The sequence below is a fragment of the Sardina pilchardus genome, chromosome 19, assembly GCF_963854185.1.
Source record: "Sardina pilchardus chromosome 19, fSarPil1.1, whole genome shotgun sequence".
NCBI classification, from domain to species: Eukaryota; Metazoa; Chordata; class Actinopteri; order Clupeiformes; family Clupeidae; genus Sardina; species Sardina pilchardus.
The window spans coordinates 24,662,438-24,688,735 of NC_085012.1; the positions used below are offsets into that span (position 1 = coordinate 24,662,438).

Genomic DNA, 26,298 nt, shown 5'->3' on the forward strand with positions numbered 1-26,298 from the left:
AATATAGAGTGATACATATTTTGAAATAGAGACTTAAGTTAGCAAACAAGCATACAGTATATTTTCAAGTGCTATATATAGAAAACATCTTTAGTTATGGTTTGGTTTAGTGCCCACAGTTGCCTTCTTAGGAGAGGGATTTTCTTCATAGGTTGAAGTGGTGGGATGATTATAGGTTTTGAGAAATAAAAAGGAAAGAGAGGGAGAGAGAGAGAGAAGCAAAGGACTGAGACTGGGTGTAAGGAAAAGAGAGAGAAAAGGAGGAAAAGAGTCTGTGAGTGTGGCACGGATCGCTGGTGACTGCGGAACAGATGTGGTGGCGATCTGGCATGCTTCTGACAGCTTGTTCCTCCCTGGGTATTGTATTTCTCTGTAGATAAACTAGTCTCGGCCGGCAGGTTTGGAGGGAGACCTGTGCTGTGGCATGGGAAACAGCTTATCTGCTCTCTAGGCTTATCAGAGGAAATTGTCCCAACTGTCAAATTCAATAGGACCATAATTACACACTAATAACCTTCTTAGCAACGTTGTGTTAAGCCTGTAACTACAATGGCAGCAAAACGTTGGTCCATGTGTGTCCACAGCACGTTTGCCCTGGCTTGTTAGGGTAGCCTGAACTCAGTGTCCTGTCCTGTCCTGTCCTGTCCCCCCTCAATGACCCCCCCCCCCCCCCCCCCCCCCCCCCACTTCTCCACTCCCCATCACAAGCGCATAGACTTTTCAATATGACATTGAGGTCAAGACAATGGAGCTGTTGTTGCCCGGCGGCTCTTGTCTGCCCAGGCCAATTACTCAAGAACAGCGCTTTTGTGCCGGAGAGCGGGGCCCTGCCGCCCGGTGCAGCGATAGCGAGCTAACAGTCACACCTAACGCAGCAGTGATGTCAGCTCAGCCTGGCCGAGGCGGCAGTCCGCTGGCCAGCCGTGTGTTACGCCGAGCAAACTTTCCATCTCAGACATGTGGGGGGCTGCCAGACTGAGACAGTTGAGAAGCTGCATTTTTTTTTTTTTTTTTTTGTGTATTCTTACTTTGGAGTCGTGGAATTTGTCTGGAACTGTTTCTCTCAGATATGTGACATGCTTTTTGTTCACAACCCTTTCAAAAAAAAAATGTAAAAAAAAAGTTTTGGTCGTTTTTTTTCTTTCTTTCTTTTTGGTACTTTTTGGTGGATTGGATTGCTTTTGGAGGAATCTGAAAAAGTGTTTCTTATCAGTTTTCAGAACTGTATGACTCAACCCCGTGGAAGTCCTATTACAAGCGCTCAGGAATTATTGCCTTCAGGTGAGTGTGTTCTCCCACACACATTTTCAGGGATGAGTAAATAAACTCTAACAGACTTTGTCTTTGTTAATGTTGTTTCAATTGTATTTCATACTAAACGTTTGCCTTGTCCCTTTGGAATGTGACTGGTTTCCAAGCTATAGTGTTACTGAAGTGATGTTTCAGATATAGTGTGACCATTACTGTACGTAACTGCATCATAGAGGAAGGAAGTCACCAACAGTGATTGTTCATAGTTCGCTCAATCTCAGTTATGGTTATGGTTATGGTTATTGTTATGCTATTTGGCAGACGCCTTTGTCCAAAGCAATTTCAGTTCCTTCAGTTGTTTGTCAGTACAGAGAAACAGTGTGCAAGTTTTCACGAGAAACAGACAGGAAACACTCACTGGCCAGTGGCCACTAAGCGTACTCAAACGTGACTCATGTTTGATCATGACTTTCGAAGTTCAGTGTTTGTGTGTATTTCTCTATTTGTGTGTCTACTGATAGTGAAGGATCGGATGGCCTCAATGTGTTCTACTGGAGCAAATTCACCGCCCCGGCAACTGTTGCTTCGGAGATTCAGAATTCCAAGCCAGAGAGGTTGCAACGGCGACTGCCCTTCACCAACAAGTTTCTGTACAACAAGAACGAGGAGCGCTACTACCTGGACAAGCAGGGGGGCACGCTCCCACTGCTGGGTAAGACTACTCTGCCCACCCACTATCCCCCACACACTTTCACCCACGCACATCACTCACACACTATCACTCACCCACTATCACTCCCCCACGATAACACTCCATAATAAGGGTCCATAATAAATAGCAAACTAGTCATTAACTAGCCCTTTCTCAATACTGTTAATTGTTACTAAAATATCTATTTGCCATAAGTTAATGTTTTTTTTTCATAATTAATATTAGTAATATATAGCTATCAGTATAATGGGTCTCTCACACTGGAAGTGAATTATCACAAGGTTCACAAAGGTCCTCGATAAAACAAAACAGGCAAAGCTGAAAGATGTAGCAAATTTATGCGAAAACTACACTAAAGGTGATGCTCAGGTTCAGTCAAAAATAGACGACTAATTAATGAATTAATGATGAAAAAACATTAACTTGTGGCAAATAGATATTTAAGTAACAATTAACAAATATGGTAACAAAACATTAGTTAATGAGTTTGCTATTTGTTAAGGACCCTTATTATGGAGTGTTACCCACATGGGCCATACACACATCCCCCACCCAGTGGGATGATGATGATGGATGTCCTTTAGTCGGTCCCTGTGGTTGAGGCATTCCGCTCCTTTCTGACTAACCGGTTAGTGATTCCACATATTAATAATTTGTTTAGAGAACGTGCTGTCCTTTCTGTGTGTACATGTGGGCACTTTAATTCCTGTGAAATCTGACATTTCCCATTAAATCTAATCAAGACTATTTCTCAATTCCCAAGAAAGGTCTTGACGGTAAACAGGATAGATGGATAGATACTTTATTGATCACCAAGGGGAAATTCAAGATCCCAGCAGCTTAAGACACCACACACAGCATGCAGTACACTACAATGTAATACTAAGCAAATCAACAAATCAACATGACTAAAGGAGCAGTAAAATACTAAGTATGAGGTGTGTGTCAAGTTGGTTGTGCAACAGTGCAACAGTGGAAGGTTTAATTATAGTGACCAGCAATAAATATGGACAGTAAAAATCCTTGTCCAGGATGTTGAGTAGCTTGTTCAGGGTCCTTTTGTCTGATACTGAAGTGATGCACTCCAGTTCAGCTCCCACAACAGAGCTAGCCTTCCTTCCTTAGTTCCTTAGTGAGCTTAGTGAGCGTCTTTTGTTGTCATACGGTAACGATCGGGGTTCCCCTTCTGGATAAGCGCTAGTTTGTGATTGAACCCAGAAGATGTGAACAGGAAGCAGAAGAGAAAGATGTGCAGGTTTCCAGCCTGAGCTGCAGGGCGAAATCCAAGTTGTCGGCATTTCAGGCAGGGTTTACCCAGCCTAGCATGGGTGTACCCAGGCTGGCTATTTCCCGGGATTCCCAATAAATGGGTCTTCTTTTCCCAGGATCTGATTCATCTGGGTTTTTTTTTTTTATATTAAACTCGAGTGGGCGGGCGTGTGTGTGTGTGTGTGTGTGTGTGTGTGTGTGTGTCTGTGTAGGTCTGGCCGATGATGATGATGATGATGACGACGATGACGATGATTCTGATGACAAGGCAGACAAAATCAAGAATCCGAACTCTCTGCAGAGTGGCAAGTGGCAGATGGGACTCCAAGGTCAGAAGAGACCGAGCTGAACTCCTCTTTTCTCCCTTCACACTTCTCCCACTCATTCATTCTGTCTTTTCTTCTTTTGTCTTTTCTATTTTCTTTATTTTCTTTTGTCTTGTATTCTTTAATACCCTCTCTCTTCTTTTGTACCCTCGCTCTGGTCATGCCCAACTCTCCCTCTCCTCCCCTGTCCACAGCCATGTCCTTTGACCTCTACGCCAAGTACGGTAACAACCGCACGCTGAGCCTGGTGAGCCCCAAGAAGCCCTACTACCAGTGGCGGCTGCGGGTGCCCTCGGGTCACGTGGTGCGGCTGGTGGTGCTCACCCTGCAGGGCGCCACGCCAGGCAGCTGCTCCGCACACAAGCTCTCCGCCTACGACTTCCTGCTCCCGCTGCAGAACAAGATCATCGCCAGGTAGACGTTTGTGTGTGTGTGTGTGTGCGCGTGTGTGTCTTGTCTTGTCTTGGCAGGTAGACATCTATCCTAGATAGATGCAGGATCTTCTTGACCTGGGCTCACGTACGCAAAATAGGAATACATATCTCAATGTGATTCCCCCTCTTTTCGGGTCTTTGGTATTATATGCCCTCAAGGCACTACTCCCCTCAGTTTAGGGGTAGGATGAGGGTTGGGGGGGTTAAGGTTAGGAATAGGGTAAAGGTAGTGCCTTTTAGGCTGTGCTGCCTAGAAGGTGCCGTTGGGGGCAAAAAACACCATTGCCTCCACAGCCTCTTTTCGTCAAATCAAATAATAAAAGTATTATTATATTGTATTCTCATTATTAGATTAAGGTAAAACACCACAGAGTGTCACCAGAGAGACATATGTGATAGAATCTGGGAAAACCTGTTTTGATGCCATCCTAGCAACATACTGGATAGCTTCCACTAGCAACATCCTGGGTAGCTTCCTCCTAGCAACATCCTGGATTTTTGGCTGGTATCAGAATGTCAAGTTGGTAAAATTCCAGCATGTGATGGGTTTCCCCAGATCCCATCACATATGTATCTCTGGTGATGCCCTGTGATATTCCACCTTAACATAATCATGAGAACATAATCACATTATCAGGTATATTATACATGTCAGACATGAAACCTGAGAGTTTGATAAATGAGTGTTTTTTTTGTAATGAGAGTGGCCCAACATCATAGTGCAGAAGCACTGCTTGGGGGGATTCCCATCCACATCAGATGATGTCAGTGTCAGTGTGCCATGTTACTGCACTGTATGCGTTGCATTGCCCAACCATATGCTGATGCACTGCAGGTGGTGTGGCCTGCCAGTGTCCGGGTCATCGCCCGTAATGAAGCTGACCTCATCTGGAAACGTGATGCTGGTCACCTTCTCCTTCAGTAGGCAGCGACATGGAGCCATCTTCAAAGCCTACTTCCAAGCCGTGCCTAAAGAAGGTGTGTGTGTGTGTGTGTGTGTGTGTTCTCATAATCTCATATACAGTGGTACTGAATCAGACACAGACAGGTTTGAGTCTTTGTCACAATGGCTATACTGTATATAACACTTATACATCGATTCTGCAAAAAGTTAATACACAAGGCAGTTAATATGGTATTAATATGGTTTTGTTTCTTTTAACTAGCATTAAACACTGTCCTACGGCTTATACACAATGTGGCTAATATGCAGAAAATTCCTATACTGGTTAATCCATATTGGTTAAGGAGTTAAAAAAAATTCCATCAATCAATCAATAGATTTATTCAGAAGTTCAGTTATTTTTTTTAGCAGCTGCTAGTTCCTTATTGAGTCAATCATGTTTGTAACTTTTTCTTGGAAGTGTTATTTTTAGTGAAGCATTTTTTTTCACGTGTCTTCCAGGTAAAATACTTTTTGTCCAGACCCAGCCTTCATGGCGTACGTGATCTCATGGACGTTTGCTATCTAGCGTTCATGTCTTACGTGATCTCATGGGCCTTTGTTTTGCTCTTGTCTGTAGACTGTGGAGGCTTCATCTCGTCGTGGAACGGTTCGTTGACCTCACCGTATTTTCCAGCGAACTACGCACCAAACATGGACTGCAGCTGGAAACTAAGGGTGAGGTGAAGGCCTCATTACCTCATAGTTCATCAAATATCAGAAAGAGATTGTTTTTTTGTTTTTTGGGTTTTTTTTAAATACCAGTTTATATTAACATGTAATATACTTACCACATAAGAATGGACAGATAAGGTGGCAATGCAGAATCAGGATTGGGCAGCCCAACTAATAAAGATGAACTAGGGCTTTGGAATTGAATGGTGACTTCAGTATGAGTATGGCTGGAGTCTCAAGAGATGGGAAACATGAAGTAAAGGAGTCCCCTGGTGAAGAAATGTGAACCTTTGAAACAATCTATTTGCTCCTCAATGGTCTAATTCTCTCTCCACCTGTATTAATATGCATGGTACAGTACGCCATTTGAAAGAGCACAAAGGCCACCCTTTGATAGTGACCTGAAGGCAGTGTCAGTGGCTCGTCCCGAACTGTGTCACTGCATTCTTTCCTTTTTTCCGATGCCGACGCCGGGGCTAAATCTGGTGTCTCTGCCGTCCTTGCCTCTTTGTCAGACGCCGTTCCCTGGTTACCTGCTCTCCATAACCATTGTGATGCTGGACATTCAGGACTCGCCAGCCACCAGCGGCTGTGAGAAAGACTGGCTGGAAATCAACGGGGTCCGGTGAGTGCGATGACCATCTCGGCCAGCGGCTCCGCTGTGGCATCGGTGTCGTGATCCGCATGACCGCTGGTTTCGTCCGCCTGCGTCATACTGACTTTGTAGCGCAAGCTGAATGTTCAGTTATGTCAAGTGTGTGGTCCGTGATGAGAAATTTAGCAAGTGACTATGTGTGTGTGTGTGTGTGTGTGTGTGTGTGTGTGTGTGACTGCGTATGGGTGTGTGTGTGTGCATGCGCGAATGTGTGTGTGCGAGAGTGTGTGAGTGAGTGTGTGCGTGTGTGTGTGTGTATGTATGTGCATGCGTGAATGTGTGTGTGTGTGTGTGTGTGTGTGTGTCGTGTGTGCATATGTGTTTACACATGTTTGTTTGTATCACTATGTGTGTAAACATAAGGATTTACATGTGCTTATTTGTGCTCTTCTATGTGTGTGTGTGTGTGTGTGTGTGTGTGTGTGTCTCTCTGTGTGTCTCTGTGTGTGTGTGTGTGTGTGTGTGTCTATGTGTGTGTGTGTGTGTGTGTCTATGTGTGTGTGTGTTGTCTTCCCACCTGTCAGGCTGTGCAACCCCATTGTGGACAGCAGCCGGAAGCGGATCTACTCCTCCCCAGTGCTGCTGCACTTTCGCTCCGACGAGTCGCTCACCCACAAGGGCTTTCAGCTGCTGTTCCGCGCCTTCTCCCCCGAGACCAGTGAGTCCCTCGGCCCAGTGGCCGCCAGCGCCACTTCCTTTTCACCGCCGCCGTGGGGGTGGGGGGGTGGGGGGTGACCCTCCGTGGGGCTTGGCTTACACGCTCAGGGCCAGCGTTTTAAAGGTTTCTGGGTCACCCCGTTGTCCACTGCCTTGGGGCTGCACCTCTTGCGTGCTTTGGCAGTAGTGCCCCAGAGAGTGGTGATAGTGAGTCAACTTCAGCAGAAGTGCCCTTCCTTTTGAGTCGTCTTCTGCTCCTGATTACTTCCTGTTAAACGCGTGCTTTTTTGGGCCTTTGCTGCCTGGTGTTTGTTGGGGTTCAGGCCTAGATTCCGGTGAAGTGCTGTAGGACCCTGGTTTTCAAAGTGGGGGTCTGCTTTGTTTCTCACTGAGAGCTTGAGAGCTCCAGTTGCGCAATACAACTCGACTCCTCCGTCTGCTGTGAGTGTTTTGAGCAGCTCAGAGAGAGAGAGAGAAAGAATGCAAAGCAGCTGTTTTACAGTAATAGGTCAATGTAGACAGCAACAGTAATGGACGTGTGTGTGTGTGTGTGTGTGTGTGTGTGTGTGTGTGTGTGTCTGTGTGTGTGTGTGTGTGTGTGTGTGTCTGTGTCTGTGTGTGTGTGTGTGTGTGTGTGTGTGTGTGTGTGTGTGTGTGTGTGTGTGTGTGTGTGTGTGTGTGTGTCTGTGTGTCTGTGTCTGTGCTTGTGTCTGTGTTTCTCTCAGCCTGCCCTAGACAGTTCCGCTGTGGTGATGGGCAGTGTATCCCCCTGAAGAAGGTGTGTGATGGGGAGAGGGACTGCAGAGATGGGCGGGATGAGACTAAGTGTTGTGAGTTACTGAGAACACACACACACACACACTCCTTCTCAAAGCACCCACTTATGATATGTTTTTTTCAGAATGCAATATAAAGTTCCATCGAAGTGAAAGTACATGTTTCTTCACATTGACAGCTGAAAATTAGTAATGTCTGCTCCGATTTAATTCTGCCAGTAATCACTTAATCGTTTCACATATTGCAACATAAAAACAGTCTATCTACATTAAAGAAACATTTGGGTTTGTCCTGTTTACTTCTGTCCTATTCTGTTCTCACTCTCAGCAGTGACTGGCAAACTGTATGAATCACCCCAGTACATAGCAGTCTGGATGTACTGTAGAACAGTCCGTCCAGAGCCATGCATTGCATCAGATGCATAGCATGAGATTCCATCAATATTTGGCAGGCATAGCATCAGATTCCAGCAATATTTGGCAGGCTTAGGACACAATGAATCAGTACCCTACACTGTTTCTGTACCGGTAGAGAATAGTGAGTCAGTACCCTACACTCTTTCTGTACCAGTAGAGAATAGTGAGTCAGTACCCCGAGACCATAATCAGTAATAGTAAGTCAGTACCCCTATCTGATGGGCAAAAACACCCAAAATGTGAGTAGATTATTATTCAATGAGAAAAACATGAGTGCATGTACTGCAGTGACTGGAGTTGATGATGATGATGATGATGATGATGGTTGTTATTGTTGTTAGTGATAATAATATTGTTGGTCTTGTTGTTGTTCCTGCTGCTGCAGCCACCTGCAGGCCAGGTGAGGTGTACTGCGGGAATGGGCAGTGCAAACCTCACGGCAGTCAGTGTGGCTCCCAGGCCGGCTGTGGAGACAGCAGCGAGGAGAACAACTGTGGTAAGGCAGACACACACACCACCGGAGCATGTACATGACATGTCCACTTCCATTGCCACTTGTAGTACTGATCAGTGACTGTACTATGCAGGGACAGTGCACTCTCAATCAAAAGTGAAGCTCTTGGGGCAAACTAGAAATAGCAGAGATTTGAAGAGGATGCATGCTAAAACTGATGCGCAGTGTAATGTGTGTTGCTTACTTTGGATAACACTGTCTACCAAATGTTTACCAAAATGTTATGAAATCTGAAGTCCACCTTCTCAATTCAATTTATTTGGACAGCGTAGATGCCTGCCAGAGGGCACTCATTCAAAAACTGGGAACTGTGGGACATAGAGTCTTCTAAAGTGCAGTTGGCTTTCCTTAGTGTTGCCTTATCGTACAGTGATATCAGAAACTGAAAAGGGTGGCCAATGATTTTAGAACATCTGTACACAATGCTCTGGAGGAAGATTCTTAGTTTTGATTGAGAGGGAGCGAAACCAGCATAGAGATGAAAAGGCCGGTATACTTTCAATAAAGGAGGTGTGAAAATGTTGATAATCTTCCTTCTCACTCCAAAGGAGTGAAGCTTCCTCAAGAAATACTGCCGCTGTTGACATTTTTTAATAATCACCTCTACAGTATGTCAGAGTCAACACACTGTTTGTCATCAATGACAGTGCCCAGCTATTTGTATTCGTGTGCAACTTTAGCTGGTTGCCCATGGATTATAGTAGCCGTTCAGCGTCCTCCATGCTTGGTGAAGTCAATAAACATCTCCTTGGTCTTAGTAACATTTAGCTCCAAAAAGGAGCCATCACACCATTCCACAAACTCACTGAGGACAGGACCATGATCTTGGACAGAACCAGATAGCAGGGAAAGGAGAACATTTTCATCAGCAAACTTCATTATATGATAATCAGGATGGCAGCTTCTACAGTCACCGGTGTACAAGCATTATGAAAAGCAGTAGTGAGAGGACACAACCCTGGGGTTAGCCAGTGGACATGTATAAGTGCATGAGTGTTTTAGCCAGCATGAGAGGGTGAGGTTGGATGGTGTTAAAGGCAAAAGAGAAATGCACAAATAGGAGGCAGGCATCAGCATTTGGGCCCTCTAGATGTTCATGGAAGGCATTAAGTATTTAGAGTTTGCCATCACCCACCCCTTTTAGCACAATATGCAAGCTGAAGAGGAGTCATCTTTGAAGCTGTGGCGTTGATGTGATAATGTGAGCTTTCACAATCCTCTCAAAGGCCTTCATGACAAGGGAGGTGAGGGCTATGAATCAGAGGTCATTCAGGAATTCAAGGCTGCTGTTCTTGGGAATGAGAATAGTTGTGTTTCCATGGCTGTGAGACAGTGGCAGTAGATAGAGCTCTGGAATATCTGCTGGAAAACTCCTCCAAACTGCTCCAGGCTTCTTCAGGCTTTCTTCCAATTTCTTGTGTGCCTTTGTCAGAGCTGAGCAATGTTGACAGTGTTGTATGTCCCTAGATTAGATTAGACTAGATTAGATTCCCTACGATAACAGCGTAACCATAACACAACAATGAACAATACCTATGTATTGTTCATTGAGAAGGAAAAGAGTTGACTCAAGGAAAAGCTATTGATATGTCTTTTTCTCTTGAAGCAGGGAAATGCTACCACATGTGTCCCAATAAGGTGTGTATCACAAAAGCCTCGGTGTGTGATGGAGTGATCGACTGCAAGGATAGGAGTGATGAGCTCAACTGTACAAGAGCCTGTGAGTGCTTCACACACACTCTCACACAGACACACAGACACAATTGCAACAGAGTGACTTAAGGTCACTGTCCTGCACATTTATTCACAGATATTCTCTCTCTCTCTCTCTCTCCCTCTCCCTATTTGCTCAGTCAGCAATGAAATTCACATTTAGTACATGCATTTTCTCATAAGTCTTAAGACTTTGCCCATGTTTCAAATTACGGTAGAGCCCTCTCATTCTCTCTCTCTGTTTCTCTCTCTGTCTCTCTATCTCTCGCTCTCTCTCATACGCACACACACACCCACACACACACACACACACACACACACACACACACACACACACACACACACACACACTTTGAGCACATACTGAAACAGTCCTGTCTTCCAGTCCATAAAGGCTGTTCCCCTTCATCCTACAAGTGTGCCAATGGGAAGTGTGTGAACAAGATGAACCCAGAGTGTGACGGAATCAAAGACTGCAAAGACGGCTCGGACGAGATGCGCTGCGGTGAGTTCCGCACTTCACCCATCTCCATGACGCCATCCTCAGAACCTCCAGAACCTCAGCTGCTTAGTCAAGTCAACGTTTAAACGAGAAGTCGGAAGTATGAGGGGTTTAAGGGAAGGAGGTTGGTGGCGAAATTGCAGAAAAATCACTGGCAGCAGATTGGCAGAGGCAGTTTAAATAAGCACTCTTAATGATCACCAATGAAAGCAGGGCCTGGACAATCAGCTGGCAGTCAGCTTGGCCATCCAGGGAAGCTAGCGAGACTCTGCTACCTGCCTGACCTAACACTGTGCTCCATGTGTAAATGTATAGATGTGATGACACTATTCTCTTTAGATATCTCTAAAGTGTGGAGCCTCAGATATTCTATTTCTAATAAACAAACGTCTTGCCTTTCAAGTCCTTGTGTTCAGATATCTGAATATGTGCTGTCTTAAGAAAGTAAACAGAAAACTTGTTGACAAATGAGTACTTGTTTTCAGTGTGGGAGAGTCTTTTCAGTAGGCTCTCTTGTAAGTTGGTTCAGACAGTCACTGTCAGAAAGCACTCTGGGTAACTCCTCTTATCCTTTAACTCCTCTGCACTTGTCCCTCTCCTCCATCTTCACTTTCTTTCTCAACTCCTCTATTTCTACTCCCCATTCTCTTGTCCTCTCCTCTCACTCTCTCCACTCCTCCCACCCCCGCAACCTTTTACTCATCCATCCACATCTTCTTCCGTTCCACTCCTCCTCCCTCTCCTCCTCCATCTCCCCCACCATCTCCTCCACCATCTCCTCCTCCCTCTCCTCCACCATCTCCTCCTCCCTCTCCTCCACCATCTCCTCCTCCATCTCCTCCTCCCTCTCCTCCTCCCTCTCCTCCCACCATCTCCTCCTCCATCTCCTCCTCCCTCTCCTCCTCCCTCTCCTCCCACCATCTCCTCCACCATCTCCCCCACCATCTCCTCCCACCATCTCCTCCCAACATCTCCTCCTCCATCTCCTCCCAACATCTCCTCCTCCATCTCCTGTCTCTGGCTGCAGTCTGCGGTACGCGGCCCAGGAAGAAGGCGAAGATCGTGGGCGGCGCGGACGCTCAGACGGGCTCCTGGCCATGGCAGGTCAGTCTGCAGATGGAGCGCTATGGCCACGTGTGCGGCGCCTCGCTGGTGTCCAGCCGATGGCTGCTCTCCGCCGCCCACTGCTTCCAGGACTCGGACGCCATCAAGTGAGGACACACCTGGCTTATAGTCATACATCACACAGCGCAGGTTGAGTTGCATGCCGCGGGAAGCATAAAACGCTGACCCTGTTCCAATGTTCCCTCTAAGCTGCGCGCGTGCGCGGATGCGCAGGCCAGTCAAAGTGGCCGCGCAACAGATTTTTCAGACCGCGCATATTTTTCAGACCGCACAAACTATTTTTTTTTTTTTCAGGGGTTAAAAATGTGACTATCAAACGCGATGTAGCCTAGTTAACAAACATTTAAAATACTGACATGTCTGACAACCAAGTCGGATGTAGACAACGTTACAAACAAATTATTCTTAAAGGGATAATCCGGAGTGAAATGCATTTTAGATCAATTTTTCGGACTATTGGGAGTACATACGTTGAGTTGACACCAAAATCATGTAATTCGGATGTATTTTGAGAAAGTTCGAGCTCATCGTTTTTAGGCAAAACTCGTTAGCCTGGAGGTGACGCGGGCATGTCCTTTCGCCGCTACAAAACGCTATTTTTATACCTCTTCTACTGTTCCAAACAACACTACACTTACGTGGTAGTGAGTAGAGGGTCCCTAAAGCCAAACCGAAGTATTCCCACGTCTTTATGTGGTCGGATAGAGAGTCCAGAATGAATTGAATCGAGTCCGTACCTTTCCGGAAATGTTAATAAAGTGTTGTTAAAACGTTGCTAGCTGCAGTAACGACATTTCCGGAAAGGTACTGACTTGGACATGGACATGCCCGCGTCACCTCCAGGCTAATGAGTTTTGCCTAAAAACGGTGAGCTCGAACTTTCTCAAAATACATCCGAATGACATGATTTTGGTGTCAACTCAACGTATGTACTCCCAATAGTCCGAAAAATTGGTCTAAAGTGCATTTCACTCCGGATTATCCCTTTAAGGCTCTTGGCGGTTACCATGACGAAAAGAAAGGCTGAGCAGGTGCTCCAGAAAAAGGTCTGCCTAACATTTAAAAATGAGTGGCTAGATGAAATAGTCCAAACTGACACAAAAGATGGTCCAGGTAGGATAAAACTTTCAGAGATATTTACATATTTGCTCGGAGGCAAAAGCGAAAGGGGAGTTCGCTAGTGGTAAAACTTTGTCCGAGTGGAAGCTTGATTACCTAAAGCAGGGGTGCTACAGCCCGTCACGCACTTTAATGCAGCCCGCCGAGCATGCATTAGTTTATCATAGATTTTGCCCGATCATTGGCTGTTCGCTATTTTTCCCAGCAACAGCGTTGGTAAACGTTACAGCAAACTGCTTTACACTTAGCCTCGCGAGCCATCCACGTACTTCCGGCCAAGGATTGCCTCCACTACGAGTCTGGCCGTGCTCCTCTGTGGAGCATTCTGCTCGGTAGAATTGTAACAGAACGCCCCCCCTCCAGAAAGCAGCCAATAAACGAAGAGACGGGTTGGTGGGGGCGAAAGGGGGAGGGCGCTCGTGACGATGACGTTAAACGCCTGCGCTATGTTGTTATGAGTAACTATCGCCGATTGGGTGAGAGCTGTCCAATCAATTCAAACCAGAACTGGGCGTTACTTCCCGCTTCCTGCAAGCGCTTCAGAGCAAAGAAATTCCAGACCATAATACGAAATGAAATGGTAGTATTATGGGATGGTTAGGACCAGGCTACTTTACACTATGCTTAGAGAACGTTTGCAATGTCAATGTCAAAGCATGTTACAGATTATACTCTTTATAATCTCCATTGCAATAGGCTAGCTCAAATGTTACTCATTTGATTGGGAACGCATTTGAGCGTGCACAAAAGGGATCCAGCTGGCTTGTCATTGTTGATAACTGATATCTCCATTTTATAAGAAACGTTTAAAAGAAAAACGCAAAGAGTAATGCACTCCTGAGCATTATAATAGACTGTGAGAAGGCCATAGGCACAGCATAGTGTGCCGGCAAGTGTCTTAAAGTGACAGTGCACCATTATAAATGAATTAAACAGCATCATATTAACCGTCTTTAACAAAATTACTTTCTCATTATTGTCATGTAAATTATATATATGGGGGGGGGGGGGGGGGGGGCCATGGTCATTTTTGGCAGGTCGCGTGGTTGCGAATTGCTCACAGCGGTAAAACCTGCGCTCAGAAAAAAAATGTTTTGCTCAGTGCTGAAAAAAATTATAGGGAACATTGCCCTGTTCCATCAGTGACTGATATCTACAATATGTTACCACTATGAGTATTCCATTTTCATTTGCTTTTTACACATAATGAATGACATGTTTGTGTGGCAACTTGAATTATGTTTTTATCTTTTTGTTTTGCTCATTTGTTTTTTATACCTGTTATTCATTAACCGTATGAAAGTATGTTTGTGTGTGTGTGTGTGTGTGTGTGTGTGTGTGCTGCAAGGGGTCTCTCTAAGCATGCAAGCATGTTGAATTTGTGTGTGTTGAGTGTGTCTAGTGTGGAGTTTATGAGTGTTTGTATACATACAGTATCTATCAGTTTGCATGTGCATGTATGTTTGTGATGATTAAGCAGGCATTTGCGTAGGCTCTGGTGTCTGGTCTCTGGTTGCATGCATTCTTACCTGCCCGGGTGCTTCCCAGATACTCCGATGCCCGCTCCTGGCGTGCCTACATGGGCATGCGCGTCATGAACACGGCGAGCAACGCCGCCGCCACCCGCCAGCTCCGCCGCATCCTGCAGCACCCCCAGTACGACCAGTTCACGTCCGACTACGACATCGCCCTGCTGGAGCTCAGCGCCCCCGTCTTCTTCAACGAGTTGGTTCAGCCCGTCTGCGTGCCAGCGCCCACCCACTCCTTCAGCTCAGGGACCAGCTGCTTCGTCACGGGCTGGGGGGTGCTCACCGAGGATGGTAAGGACTCGGCGTGGGTTACCGTAATTTCCCAACCATTTATAACTATTCGTAAATTGATTAATACACACAGGGGCAGTTAATATGGTATTAATATGGTTTAGTTTTTTTAATTTGCATAAATACTGTCCAGTGGTTTAAACACCATGCGGCTAATAAACAGGAAATTACTGCACTGATGTGTGTGGCAGGTGTGCACAGATGTGCATAGATTTGTACAGGTGCTCCTGCACACCTGTGGCGTGGGCGCCAGAAGAAGAGGAATGTGCCGGCCATGGCAGTGTCATGGGTTCAAAACCCAGGAGGCACAAACATGCATGACTGTGCTATGTTCCTTTTTCGATAACACTGTCTGGTAAATGACTAAATGTTACTGTATAACTAACCGTGCAACTTCTTGTGTATTCCAACGTAATGAAATGATACTCTTCATACTATGTACACATGCTTGATCCTTGACATTTGATGATGGGGTGCTATTTCAGTCCTATTTCAGTTGATTGTATATCCAGTTGGAAAAGCTTTCAGTTCCATTCAATGTCAGTTATGTAGCATCAATAACAAATGGTGTTGTCTCAAGGCACTTTACAGAGCTCATAGTAACTCCACAGAGTGCCGAGCCAACGCTATCACTCTCCTGAGACCGGTGCTGACTGGAAGAGCCTCCTCAACATACTGTATTGTCCTTTATGAGAAAAGCTGATTCTCTACCAACTCCACTAGCAGTCAATGGAGATAGAGGCTCCCTCTGTATTCTACATGATGGCGGTATATATTGTGCACCAGATTGCCAGTTGTGTGTGCGAGTGATAAAGGTGAGTCTCGGGGGACGTGCAGTGACAGTGCCGTTGTGGTGGCTCTCCCACAGGTGAGCTGGCTTCACTACTGCAAGAGGCCACCGTGAACATCATCAACCGAAACGTTTGCAACAAGCTCTACGACGACGCTGTCACTTCCAGGATGCTTTGCGCTGGCAACATGCAAGGAGGCGTAGATGCATGTCAGGTGACGACTAGCGCATCTTACACTCTGCAGTAGCTTTGACCGATAACAAGTGCGCAAACACAACACCCATGATTGTGAGTGTTGCCTATGGAATATCAAAGAAATTCTCATTTTTTGAAGAGCTTCACACCACCTTACAGATTTGAAATTAATAACACTATGTAGGATTTCCCCTTTTATCAGTTTTCAATATACTATACTGAATACCATGCAAAGGGGGCGACAACATTACATAGCGCATTATCAGGTGTACCAGGCTCACGTTGGCAATATCAGAGACTCCATTTGCTATACTGTAGCAGTTATTTTAAAGTTAAAGAATTATTCATTTCTGGAAGTGTTTCCACAATAATTCAACAGTCCCCCTTATAGTGGTTTAGTTGGTAATCCATCATTTGTGTGTGTCTCTCTGTGTGTGTGTGTGTGTGTGTGTGTGTGTGTGTCTTTGTGTGTGTAGGGTGATTCAGGTGGCCCACTGGTGTGTCTGGAGAAGGGCCGGCGTTGGTTTCTGGCCGGCATCGTGAGCTGGGGAGAGGGCTGCGCCCGGCAGAACCGTCCAGGAGTTTACACGCAGGTCACTAAGTTCACAGACTGGATCCATCAGCAGACTAAAGGCCAGGTGTAAAGCAGGTGTTCCGTCGTGCAAAGTAACGACACAACACCAGCGTGACTTGCACACATACAGTGGCAGCACACACCTGAAAAAGTGATTAATCTAGCAACACTAGGATGTTTCCACGGCAACTCCCCTGCAACTTCCTGGTGGAGCCACATCACTTCCTCCCAAAGCCTTCCTCATGCCAATGCCCCTCCTTAATCGTCCCATGGTCCCTCATCTCTGAAGTCTGTCAAACTCAGCCAAGCACTGTCACATCCTGGTCACATCTTACCATGTCTGTAATACCACCATCACCTGCCTCTTATTAGCCTACACACAGAACTCTGGACGTTGCTGAAAGGTTGAACATACATTCCGGAAATGTGCTTGACTCTGTCACTGTGGAAGGAGTCCTCTCTGTCTTACTTGGTGTGGTCCTACTGTGTGTGTATAATGTTATGTCCCAGTATTCAGACACATCTTGTAGTTATTATATTACCACCTATTACTTCAAATTAGTATAGTTTTCAGTTCCCCTACTTTACTGGGATAAGTAATCACTGAGTTGTATGTCCCATGATATATTCATTTTTATTCTATGCCTATCAAACTCTGTATTGCACAAGCTAAAACAGATGGTAAACTGCATTTTATCATGTGGAGTTATGTGGTATCAGTTGTCCTTTTAGTATAGAGCCTGCATCAAGATGATGGTTTATTCGCTGAATGTCACTCCAAAGCCTCAAATCACTGTACTGTATCATGTCATCCCGAGTAATCGAGTGTATCTACTGTGCTGGCATTTCTCCGGATACCAACTTAAGCGCCATGCTTTAATCGAGTGATGAATAAGATGAACTACACATCTTGGCTGCTACATATAACGTGCTCCCACTCGTGGTCATTCAGTGGTACTGCTCTGTTTAAAGTCATGTTCTATGTCCTGTCGAACCACCTGCGAAAAATGTCAAAATCAGCTGTTAAATTTATTTAAGATCGCTGTTGAAATTAGTGCTATATTAAACAGTCTCCGAATACAATTCATAGCTGCTTCGTGTTGTTTCGCCTGTTTTGGTGTATTTTAGAGAAAGGCAGGATATTCCTCCGTTTAAAAGGTAATTAATCATCAGAAGACCCTTCAGCTAGGATAATTTTTCAAAACTGTACTTTTGTGCTCCTCGAACATCTGGGCAACTTGATATCACTAGCTGCTTATCTTTTTTAAACCAACCAAATATGGCTAATTCTAGAAACAGATATAGGAACGCTTAAAGTACAGTAAATGGGCACTGACTCCCAACTACAGTATTTGCCCGTAAACGTGAATCAGAGAATCCGCAGGGAGGGTCTGTACAATGGCGCGGAGGTGTGGCGATCACATTGCGTCACTCAACCGGTGTGACAGGGTGAATAAATCGCTGGCCCCGGTTAGAATGGGAGAGAGTTGCCGTGGAATCTAAACTTGCCATCCAGTAAATGTACTTTTATACATTCATCTAACTCCAAGGGGAATAGTACTACTTTCTTCATCTCTCTTATCATCCCTGCAAAACGACCGCGCGCAACGGAGGTGCTGCGAGGTGCATCCCCTCTGGAGGAACATTTTAATCTTCTTTTCCCCCCATCTTTTTGTCTTCAAGTTTCTACACATTTCTTCAAGATATCGTCAGGTTTTCAGATTTCAAGGCAACACTTTTGGCAGAGAGCATGATTGACATTTTATTACTGGTTTTGTGTGGAATGTCGGGCAGCGCGCTGGCAAAAGGTAAGGAAGACATTCTTTGCCAACTCTCCTGATTATTTCGGAATTCTAGCTACCTGTTGCAGTGGTCATAACTAGTAAATTGTGGATCGAAATGATAAACTATGAAAACTATATCATCACACATCTGATGATACCCAACCCATTTATTGGGTCACTGTGGTGTTACTGTTGCCGTGGTGTCGTGCACAGCCCCGCGCAAGGATTGTGAAGGTTGGAGAATGTTTGCGCCATGTGCTGACAGAGTGACCCGACTCTGTCCGCATGATGTGAGTGTAGCAAACTAAACCAATATAGTAGTAATAACACATTGTGTTATACGGATGTCAAGGGTATCCCCCCAGTATTTGCACAGTAGTTAAGATCAAAGGCATTACTGTGCGTATTTGAATTGCTTGAAGGCACTGTTTTAACTGCTGTTGCGGACTATTACGCACCGGTGTGCAGGTTACTTATTGGCACGGAAATGCGGAATTGAGTGATGTACGTGTTGAGCATTGGTTGTCCACTAAAGTCAGAAGGAATAGTTGTTTTGATAACGAAGACCTCTGCGCCCTGACTTGGCGTCCGTCTCCAACTATTTGGCCCCGGTTGAATCGACGAGGGCGTTATTTCCTGAGCCTGATGAGTTTGTGAAATGGAAGTTCTAATATAAATGAGTTCGGGGTCATGACCACCTCAAGGAAACTTTCTAGTGCGCAGGAACCCGGGCTAATCAGTGGTTATGACTAAAACAGACGCACTGGGAGGAAATCTGTGCTGAACTCGTGTACTCCTGTGCGCACCGCTGCGTCACTGTTTTATTTTTATTGGTCAACAACTTTCCACTCCCGCTGCAGGTCAAGCCGATGGATTTCCTTGCGTGAGAGACGTTGCATTTTTCACAAATGCCTGTGTGAATGCTTTAAAACAGTTCATTGTCAAACTGCTTGGTATAGAAATATCATATCAATTGTAGAATGTGATGAATGTTGTTAATAATAATACAACATAACAGGCATAAAAACAATTAGTATTAGCCTAGTAGTATAAATAATAATAATAATGATCATAATAATTATAAGAAGAAGTGCAATTATTAGGAATGATCATAATTATCGTGATAATGATCATTATAATAGTAATAATGTGTTGCCATCTTTTAATTTTTTTTTTACAGTAGCAGTAGCGTTGGAAATTGGAAATGTTATCAGCAAGATGAGTTTCGAAAGCATAGGCGTAAATTCCTTGAGGCAACGGTGGCATCCTTTCACAATTTGGTTTATCCTTTATCAAATGTTTTCCGTATGACAAGTGTTGATATTGTGTGATGGCCTAGGTTTCAATATGACCAGCCGAGGCACATGATCAAGATATGTACAAAAAGCTGTGAACGTTCGTATTAAAATTAATGCTTGTCCTGTGAATTTATTCAGATTTTTGTTACATTTTGATTAAACATGCTGAGCAGCATTTCAATGTTTTACCGTAGGCTACGTTTAGGTAACATATTCTTTACAGTAGGCCTATTTGAAATAGTATCATTCGTGTAAAATACTTTTCATAGGTTATATTATGTAATAAGAAAAAAACGGCAATTTCCCCTTAATCTGTGAATGTAACTTTTTATTAAGGAACGATAGGCTACTTGATCAGTAGGCTATAATTTAAATAAAGAGTAACATTTAGGCTAATATAAATATTCTTTATCCTGTTACGCTTGCGGATGTCTTTTCGAAATCACCGGACAATTTAGGCTATTCAAAGGCAAGAGAAAATATTTAGATTGCTATTCCCTGGCCTATATGTCTCCATGAAACGTTGGCCTATAGCATGTCCCTCGCTGGGGGATTTGCTCCGGAACTCTGATGTGTAGAATACGCGTTAAAGAATGAATGGGATAACGGTCAGAGAATGGGTCAGTAGCCCAATTCACGAAATCCCCTGTGGACCACTGCTGAGAAAGGTCTTGACTTGAAAACACTTGACTCCACTTCCTCAAGTGTTCCATATAGGCTACATAGGGAGATGACTCACAGTGCATATAGGCTATTAGAAAATGGCCTGAGATGATAAGGGGTATATGAGTGGCATAGGCTACCTGCGGTCACTCTGTTTGGCCTGTCTCAGGCATGTTCATGATGATCATTCATTAAGTATTACTGATAGTACAGATAATGAGAAGCCACCTGATTACATCTGACATATTCACATTAATTAAAGTCATATAGCTAAGGTCACAATAAAGTCATGTAATGCAGCAAAACCCATGCATTTCTATTCTTACAGCTTCATTTCTCTCCTTGTTTTTGTTTTTCATTATGATTGTTAATCTATTAAAAACAATCTTGGGCAGAAGAATGTATTAAATCCTATATTTATTAGTACACATATAGGCTACAGAAAACACACACAACTGAAATATGGGGCCTATCAGAATATGTTAAGGAGATGTTTTATCAAGATGCATGGTTCACTCAAGACACTTCTGATGGATGAAAGCAATTAAAAACATAAGATGGATTACTGATTATTTCCTCTACCCATACAATAAGTGAACCCGCATAATAATTATTTTTTCATTGTTACCATTATTGGAATTTTGGATTGGATCACATTGAATTAAACATAGTCTTATCAGCTAGGAATCTCCTTCTTCTGCAGAATCAACTGGTAAATACAGCACGCCGCTTCTTGATGTGAAAGTGAATCAGCTTGTCTTGGAGGCCAACCAGACTCTTCAACTTAAGTGCAGGTAAAAGACACAGTCTCATTCTACCCTCCACAAACATAGCTCACTCACCTTAAGACACCACTCCAGTTTTAAGGCCACCAAAGTCATAGTGAATTACACAACTACAGTTAATAACACAGACCTATCCATCTATGTGTAGTTTAGACATGATTCACTTTTAATTTGACTTAAACCCTCCAGTAAAGGCTGTGAGTAAAGGTGTGTTGTGGCTATATTTATTTGACCTGCACTAGCTTGACAAATGCCTTTTGAGATGAAACCCATCACTGATGCATCATGGAGAAGTTGTAGTATTTGGCTGCATCATTCACTAGAACTGATAGACTTGGAGGCAAGAGAGTGGTCTTCACATTTACCCAACGTGGTTGTCCCCTGTGTTTACCCAACGTAGTTGTCCCCTGTGTTTACCCAACATGGTTGTCCTCTGTATTTACCCAACGTGCTTGTCCCCTGTGTTTACCCAACGTGCTTGTCCCCTGTGCTTCCCCAGGGGCAAAGGTGCGCTGCTCTGGGTCCCCCCGTTCGATGTGATGAGCCACAACCAGAGCCTGCGCGTGGAGCACTCAATGTGCCGGCGGCAGCACTGCAGCACGCTCACCCTGAGTCCAGCGCTGCCCCGACACACGGGCTCCTACCGCTGCGCCTATCGCCACCGGCAGAACCGACACTCCGCCGTCTATGTCTACATCACAGGTGAGGACTACACACACACACACACACACGTATACACACAGACATACAGGGATATGTTGAAGTTCACGGATGCCCCTGGATAGTTATTTTGATTGGAGCTGAAAAGTTGAACTGGACTGAGCTGAATGGATTTGAATGGAATTGAATTGAATTGAATTGGTAAAGTGGATGAGGAGATTGAGATGCATAGGTGCTCCTGAAAACGCTCACCACCTGATCCTCTCTTTCTCTGCCAGCGCACCGCCCCCCCCCCCCCCCCCACACACACACACACACACACACTACTGCCGCCCAACCCTTAAGTTTAAGGCAAGGCTGGTGTTCTCACTGTCAGTGCTAACTCTAAACAGGAAAGTGTGGAAATCCAATAATATCTAAACACTTCTGTGTTTTTTTTTCTGTTTACCCGCATCCTCCTAAGTGAGTATCTGGCACAGTTTCTCCAGCCTGTTCCTTCTCTCTCTCTCTCTCTCTCTCTCTCTCTCTCTCTCTCTCTCTCTCGCTCTCTCTCTCTCTATCTCCCGCTCTCCACCTCTCTGTCTCTTGCCCCCCTCCTCATTTTTTTGGTGTCTATATATAACCTTTAACTTTCATTTACGTGCCGCCCCGCGGGAGCAGAAATAGCCACAGCTGTTGAAAGACTCAGCCCCTGGGCAGAGTTTCCCAGGGCACTGCTCTTATCTCCTGCTCTCAGCCCTGATCACTGCATCCTGTGCTGCACTGAGGGAGGGGGAGGGTGGAGAGGGGTGCTGCTATGGGAGTGAAGAGGACAGACTGTGTGTGTGTGTGTGTGAGTGTGTGTGTGTGTCGAGGGTGTGTGTGTGTGTGTCGAGGGGGTGTGGGTGCAGGGTGTCTCGGTCTCTGTCTGTGGAGAGATGGAGAAGGTGGAGGAGGTTGATGGGGGGGAGGTGGAGGAGGAGGAGGAGGAGGCGAGGAGACGGGCAGAGCGGGACGGAGGAAGAGGAGGCGACGGCCGCCTCCTCTCAGGGGGCATCCAGGGGCAGCAGGCAGAGGGCAGCGCAGCCGAAGCGTCACGGCGACAGGCCGTCCATCCCTCCCTTGGCACGGAGTGGGCAGGAACGGCGGGCCGCTGGGCGGGAAGCCGACGGGCCAACAGGCCCCCCGGGAGCCATCAATCGCTCCGGCGGTCCCGATCATCAGGCCTCTCCCTGCCGCTTTTATATGGAATCAAAGCACAACAAGGAAGCCCTGTATCCCGCGGTCCTTGGGGTACTTTTGTTAAAATGTTCAGAGATTTTTTTCGTTCCTTTAATAACACCACTGTTACAAACAATGAGGGGGGGGGGGGGTAATAGTGCTACTGTGTGTGTGGGGGGGGATGGCGTTAAACAACACCCAGGTCTTTTTCAATGGCACGAGAATGCGTGAAGAGAGAAAAAAGGGCTGAGACCAGACTAGGAAACAACAGGGAGGGGGGAAAGCGTTTGATAGCCTGCAAACAATCTCTGCAAGTGTTTATTGTTGATCCCAGATTGTTCTCGATGTCTGAGCTTTCTAAGAGCAAGTGTGTGTAGATATGTGTGTGTGTGTGTGTATGTGTCTGTGTGTGCGCGCACACGTACGTATAAATGAGAGCACTGCTGCATGTTTGTTCCTGACCCCATTGTTTGGGTTTCAGACAGCCAGCGTCCATTTGTGAAGGACCAGCCTGAGGTGCCGGAGTTGGTCTATCTGATGGAGGGCAAGCCACTCGTCTTTCCTTGCAGAGTCACCTCACCTGATGTCTCCGTCTCGCTTGTCAAGGTGAGCAGGCAGCTGCGCTTACCTGTCTCATGGCACAATAGACACACTATTTGTACTTAAATTCTCCACCAAGAGACTCCTTTCTCTCTAATTGTCCACCTGAAATGTATCATAAACGCGTCATGTCAAATGCCACGTTGTGACCAGAGATGTCATGATGGTCTATAGTCACTGGACAGTGATATTGTAATGGTGCCATTATCTACGTGTAAAATTGCTACAACAGCTGATAACACTCTACCACTCTGATTGCAGACAGGATATGGTATCTTGCAAAACATGTTTTTTCACATTGTTATGCAAATGGTATGATGATGGATACAAAATTATGTTTAAAGACTTTATTTGCTTTATTTTTGTATTAATTCAGTTACATTTATACCTATCTAAAGTGCCCATAACAAAGACATTAAAGCCTAAAATGGAACATTGGTTGGAAGATTTGAAGTGTGTAAAACATTGAGCATAACCCAGCTCAAAAGGGAGGCACTCTTTTGGCGGAGGCTGGCCTGGGAACAGTATCAGGAATAGAGGCAGATGAGAGTCAGGTTAGGGAAAGAGGAGAAGTATGGACAAGTGCTTATAGGAATACAGGAGCACAGTGCCATCGACACTTACCTGCCTATAGCTAAACAGTTGTGAAGAAATCCAGTGTCTACTGCCCTCTGCCCTTATACTGTACCTCTCCTTACATTTTGTATTCTATATAAATCTCTACTCTGGTGAAAAATATACAACCCAGTCCTCAGTAGTCGTTGACATAACCAGGTGTTCTCGTAGTAACAAGAAGAGTTTGTGTGCTAACATCCCTGGAATGATCAGCACAATATCTGGCTGGCACAAATATAGATTTAAAAAATGACTGTAGTACATGTCCCTGTGATACAGTAAGTTCCTTTGGAAAATGACTGAAAAGGCACTTCAATCAAACAACCTCTCAACGATCTAAATTATTGGTATCAAATATATTTCCTTATATGGTAACCACTAGCTGGGACTTCAGGCCCTCAGCCAAGATCCCCATGGTCTCCTCTCAGCAATCCATCTCATGCGTGACATGTATTCACCTTACTCATAGGTCCCCATCAGGCTACACATCTCCTGCTACTTCCAGCATTGGTAGCTCAGTTGGTTAACTAAAGCAAGGTGCACACAATGTCAAGGTCAAGGCTTCAACCTCCCAGGGAGTGTACAGAGTGTACTAATAATGGCCGCGTTTCCCAGATTCGTTCAGAAGCTCTTAAGTGCTAAGATCATCTTAGGAGCGTTCTTAGAACGTTCTTAGAGCGCTCCTAAGAAGATCTTAGCACTTAAGAGCTTCTTAACGAGTCTGGGAAACGCGGCCAATGCCGTTTCAAGCAGAGATGGTTAACCTGACTTCAGAGAGTAAAGGTCCCCGGTCACATTAATTGTTCCAGCCATATAAAAAAAATAGCAAAGTAACTAGCTATAAAAATTAGCCAGGTAGGTCAGCTAATAGCTAGAATCACCTGTGTTAAATGCACAAGGATAACCAATACAATACACTCTGGAGGCTTCTGAATGCAGAGTTAAGATGTATTGTGGGGATTTTTGTCACACAATAAAAAATTTGACAAATGTGAAAAATGTCACCATCTGTGTCATAACTACAGCCCAGAATTCCCCCTGTCAGCTGATTCAGTGTTTCCCAACGTATTTTCAGTTGTGACATCAATATAGTGTACTTCACCTACTGTACTTCATCCTTCCTCCATATCTTGTGATTTATTACCCATGACTGTCGTTAAATCATCACTGCGCCCACACACTTGCTAGATGACTAGCATTTTTTGGTCTTATTTTTACCACTATTACTGTCATACTACTATGACTACTTTTACTACTACTATGACTACTACTATTACTACTTTACTACTATTACTACTACCTCTACTACTACTACTACTACTACTACTACTAGCCTACTACTAGTAGTAGTACTTCTACTACTACCACCACTGCCATTCACAAGTGAATGCATTGTTCTTATCACAGTGTTAGCACTTCTTTAGAGTGTGGGTCAGTGCGTCTGTTTTTTCCATGCTCCGGATATCACACAGTGAGTGAATGAGTGTGTTTGTGTAAGTGTGTGTGTACACAGAGGAGGTCCAGTGTGACATAGATACCCTTTTTTACATCATGGTCCAAGAGTGTGTGGCGCCCCCCTGGCTTCCTCCCCCTGTTGGCACCATTTTCAACCCCGGAGACAGGACACAGCCACCGACAACCCCCCCCCCCCCCCCCCCCCCCCCCCACACACACACACACACATACACACACACATACTCACATAATATCTCGACAACCCCCTCTTCCCCACCGCTACCCATAGCTGCCACTCAGACTCCAAATGCATTTCACAGGTTCCACAGAGCACAGAGTTCACTTATCCACAATGGTGGAAGACGAGGCCAGTGTAGAGACAAGGGGCATTGGCCCATCAATAATAAGAGACAGTAATATTAGAATAAATATACATTTTATTTTAAAAGTGCCTTTCATGTCAATGTAAACATTCAAATACAAAAAAATAAAACATTAACATAAAAGCAATGTCATATTCAAGGCTTTTGTTTTCACTATTTGTTCTCATGCACTACGAACAGCTATGTGCTGCGGAAACAATGCTCCATTCTTGACATCTTGCATGTGTTGAGTAATTACTAGTGACAGACTGACACAGAAATTGTGCAACTTAAAAGAAATGTGATTTTTCATCTGTGTACTACTGTCACACCCATATGTGTGTAAAGTCAATGGTTTTCATGGTCACATGGTTTCATACAGTTTCTATATTAGCGCTTTGCCTGGTG

At 44.9% G+C, this 26,298-nt stretch overlaps 2 protein-coding genes across 2 annotated transcripts in view; both read left to right on the forward strand.

The window, feature by feature from the left end:
- The first annotated feature begins 3,449 nt into the window (after positions 1 to 3,449).
- On the forward strand, positions 3,450 to 16,538 carry LOC134065967 (suppressor of tumorigenicity 14 protein homolog). Its single transcript, XM_062521111.1, has 14 exons — positions 3,450 to 3,561; positions 3,753 to 3,972; positions 4,828 to 4,970; positions 5,516 to 5,613; positions 6,126 to 6,235; positions 6,790 to 6,923; positions 7,648 to 7,752; positions 8,501 to 8,611; positions 10,236 to 10,349; positions 10,728 to 10,847; positions 11,872 to 12,055; positions 14,637 to 14,908; positions 15,777 to 15,913; positions 16,371 to 16,538. The coding sequence occupies exons 1-14, from the start codon at positions 3,549 to 3,551 to the stop codon at positions 16,536 to 16,538; spliced, it is 1,929 nt and encodes a 642-aa protein (XP_062377095.1). The 5' UTR covers positions 3,450 to 3,548.
- A 1,427-nt stretch (positions 16,539 to 17,965) lies between these two features.
- The window catches only part of flt1 (fms related receptor tyrosine kinase 1), a 39,910-nt gene continuing 31,577 nt past the window's right edge, over positions 17,966 to 26,298 (forward strand). The window contains exons 1-4 of the mRNA XM_062521113.1: positions 17,966 to 18,276; positions 20,917 to 21,007; positions 21,498 to 21,700; positions 23,340 to 23,464. Coding sequence (XP_062377097.1) covers positions 18,219 to 18,276; positions 20,917 to 21,007; positions 21,498 to 21,700; positions 23,340 to 23,464 — 477 coding nt within the window. The 5' untranslated portion in view covers positions 17,966 to 18,218. The remainder of the gene's footprint in view (positions 18,277 to 20,916; positions 21,008 to 21,497; positions 21,701 to 23,339; positions 23,465 to 26,298) is intronic.

Excerpts from the sequence above, each read along its gene's own strand:
- LOC134065967 (XM_062521111.1), top strand. Across the intron at positions 3,973-4,827 it reads CAGAACAAGATCATCGCCAG|GTGGTGTGGCCTGCCAGTGT; the intron begins GTAGACGTTTGT and ends GATGCACTGCAG. Across the intron at positions 8,612-10,235 it reads CAGCGAGGAGAACAACTGTG|CAGGGAAATGCTACCACATG; the intron begins GTAAGGCAGACA and ends TTTCTCTTGAAG.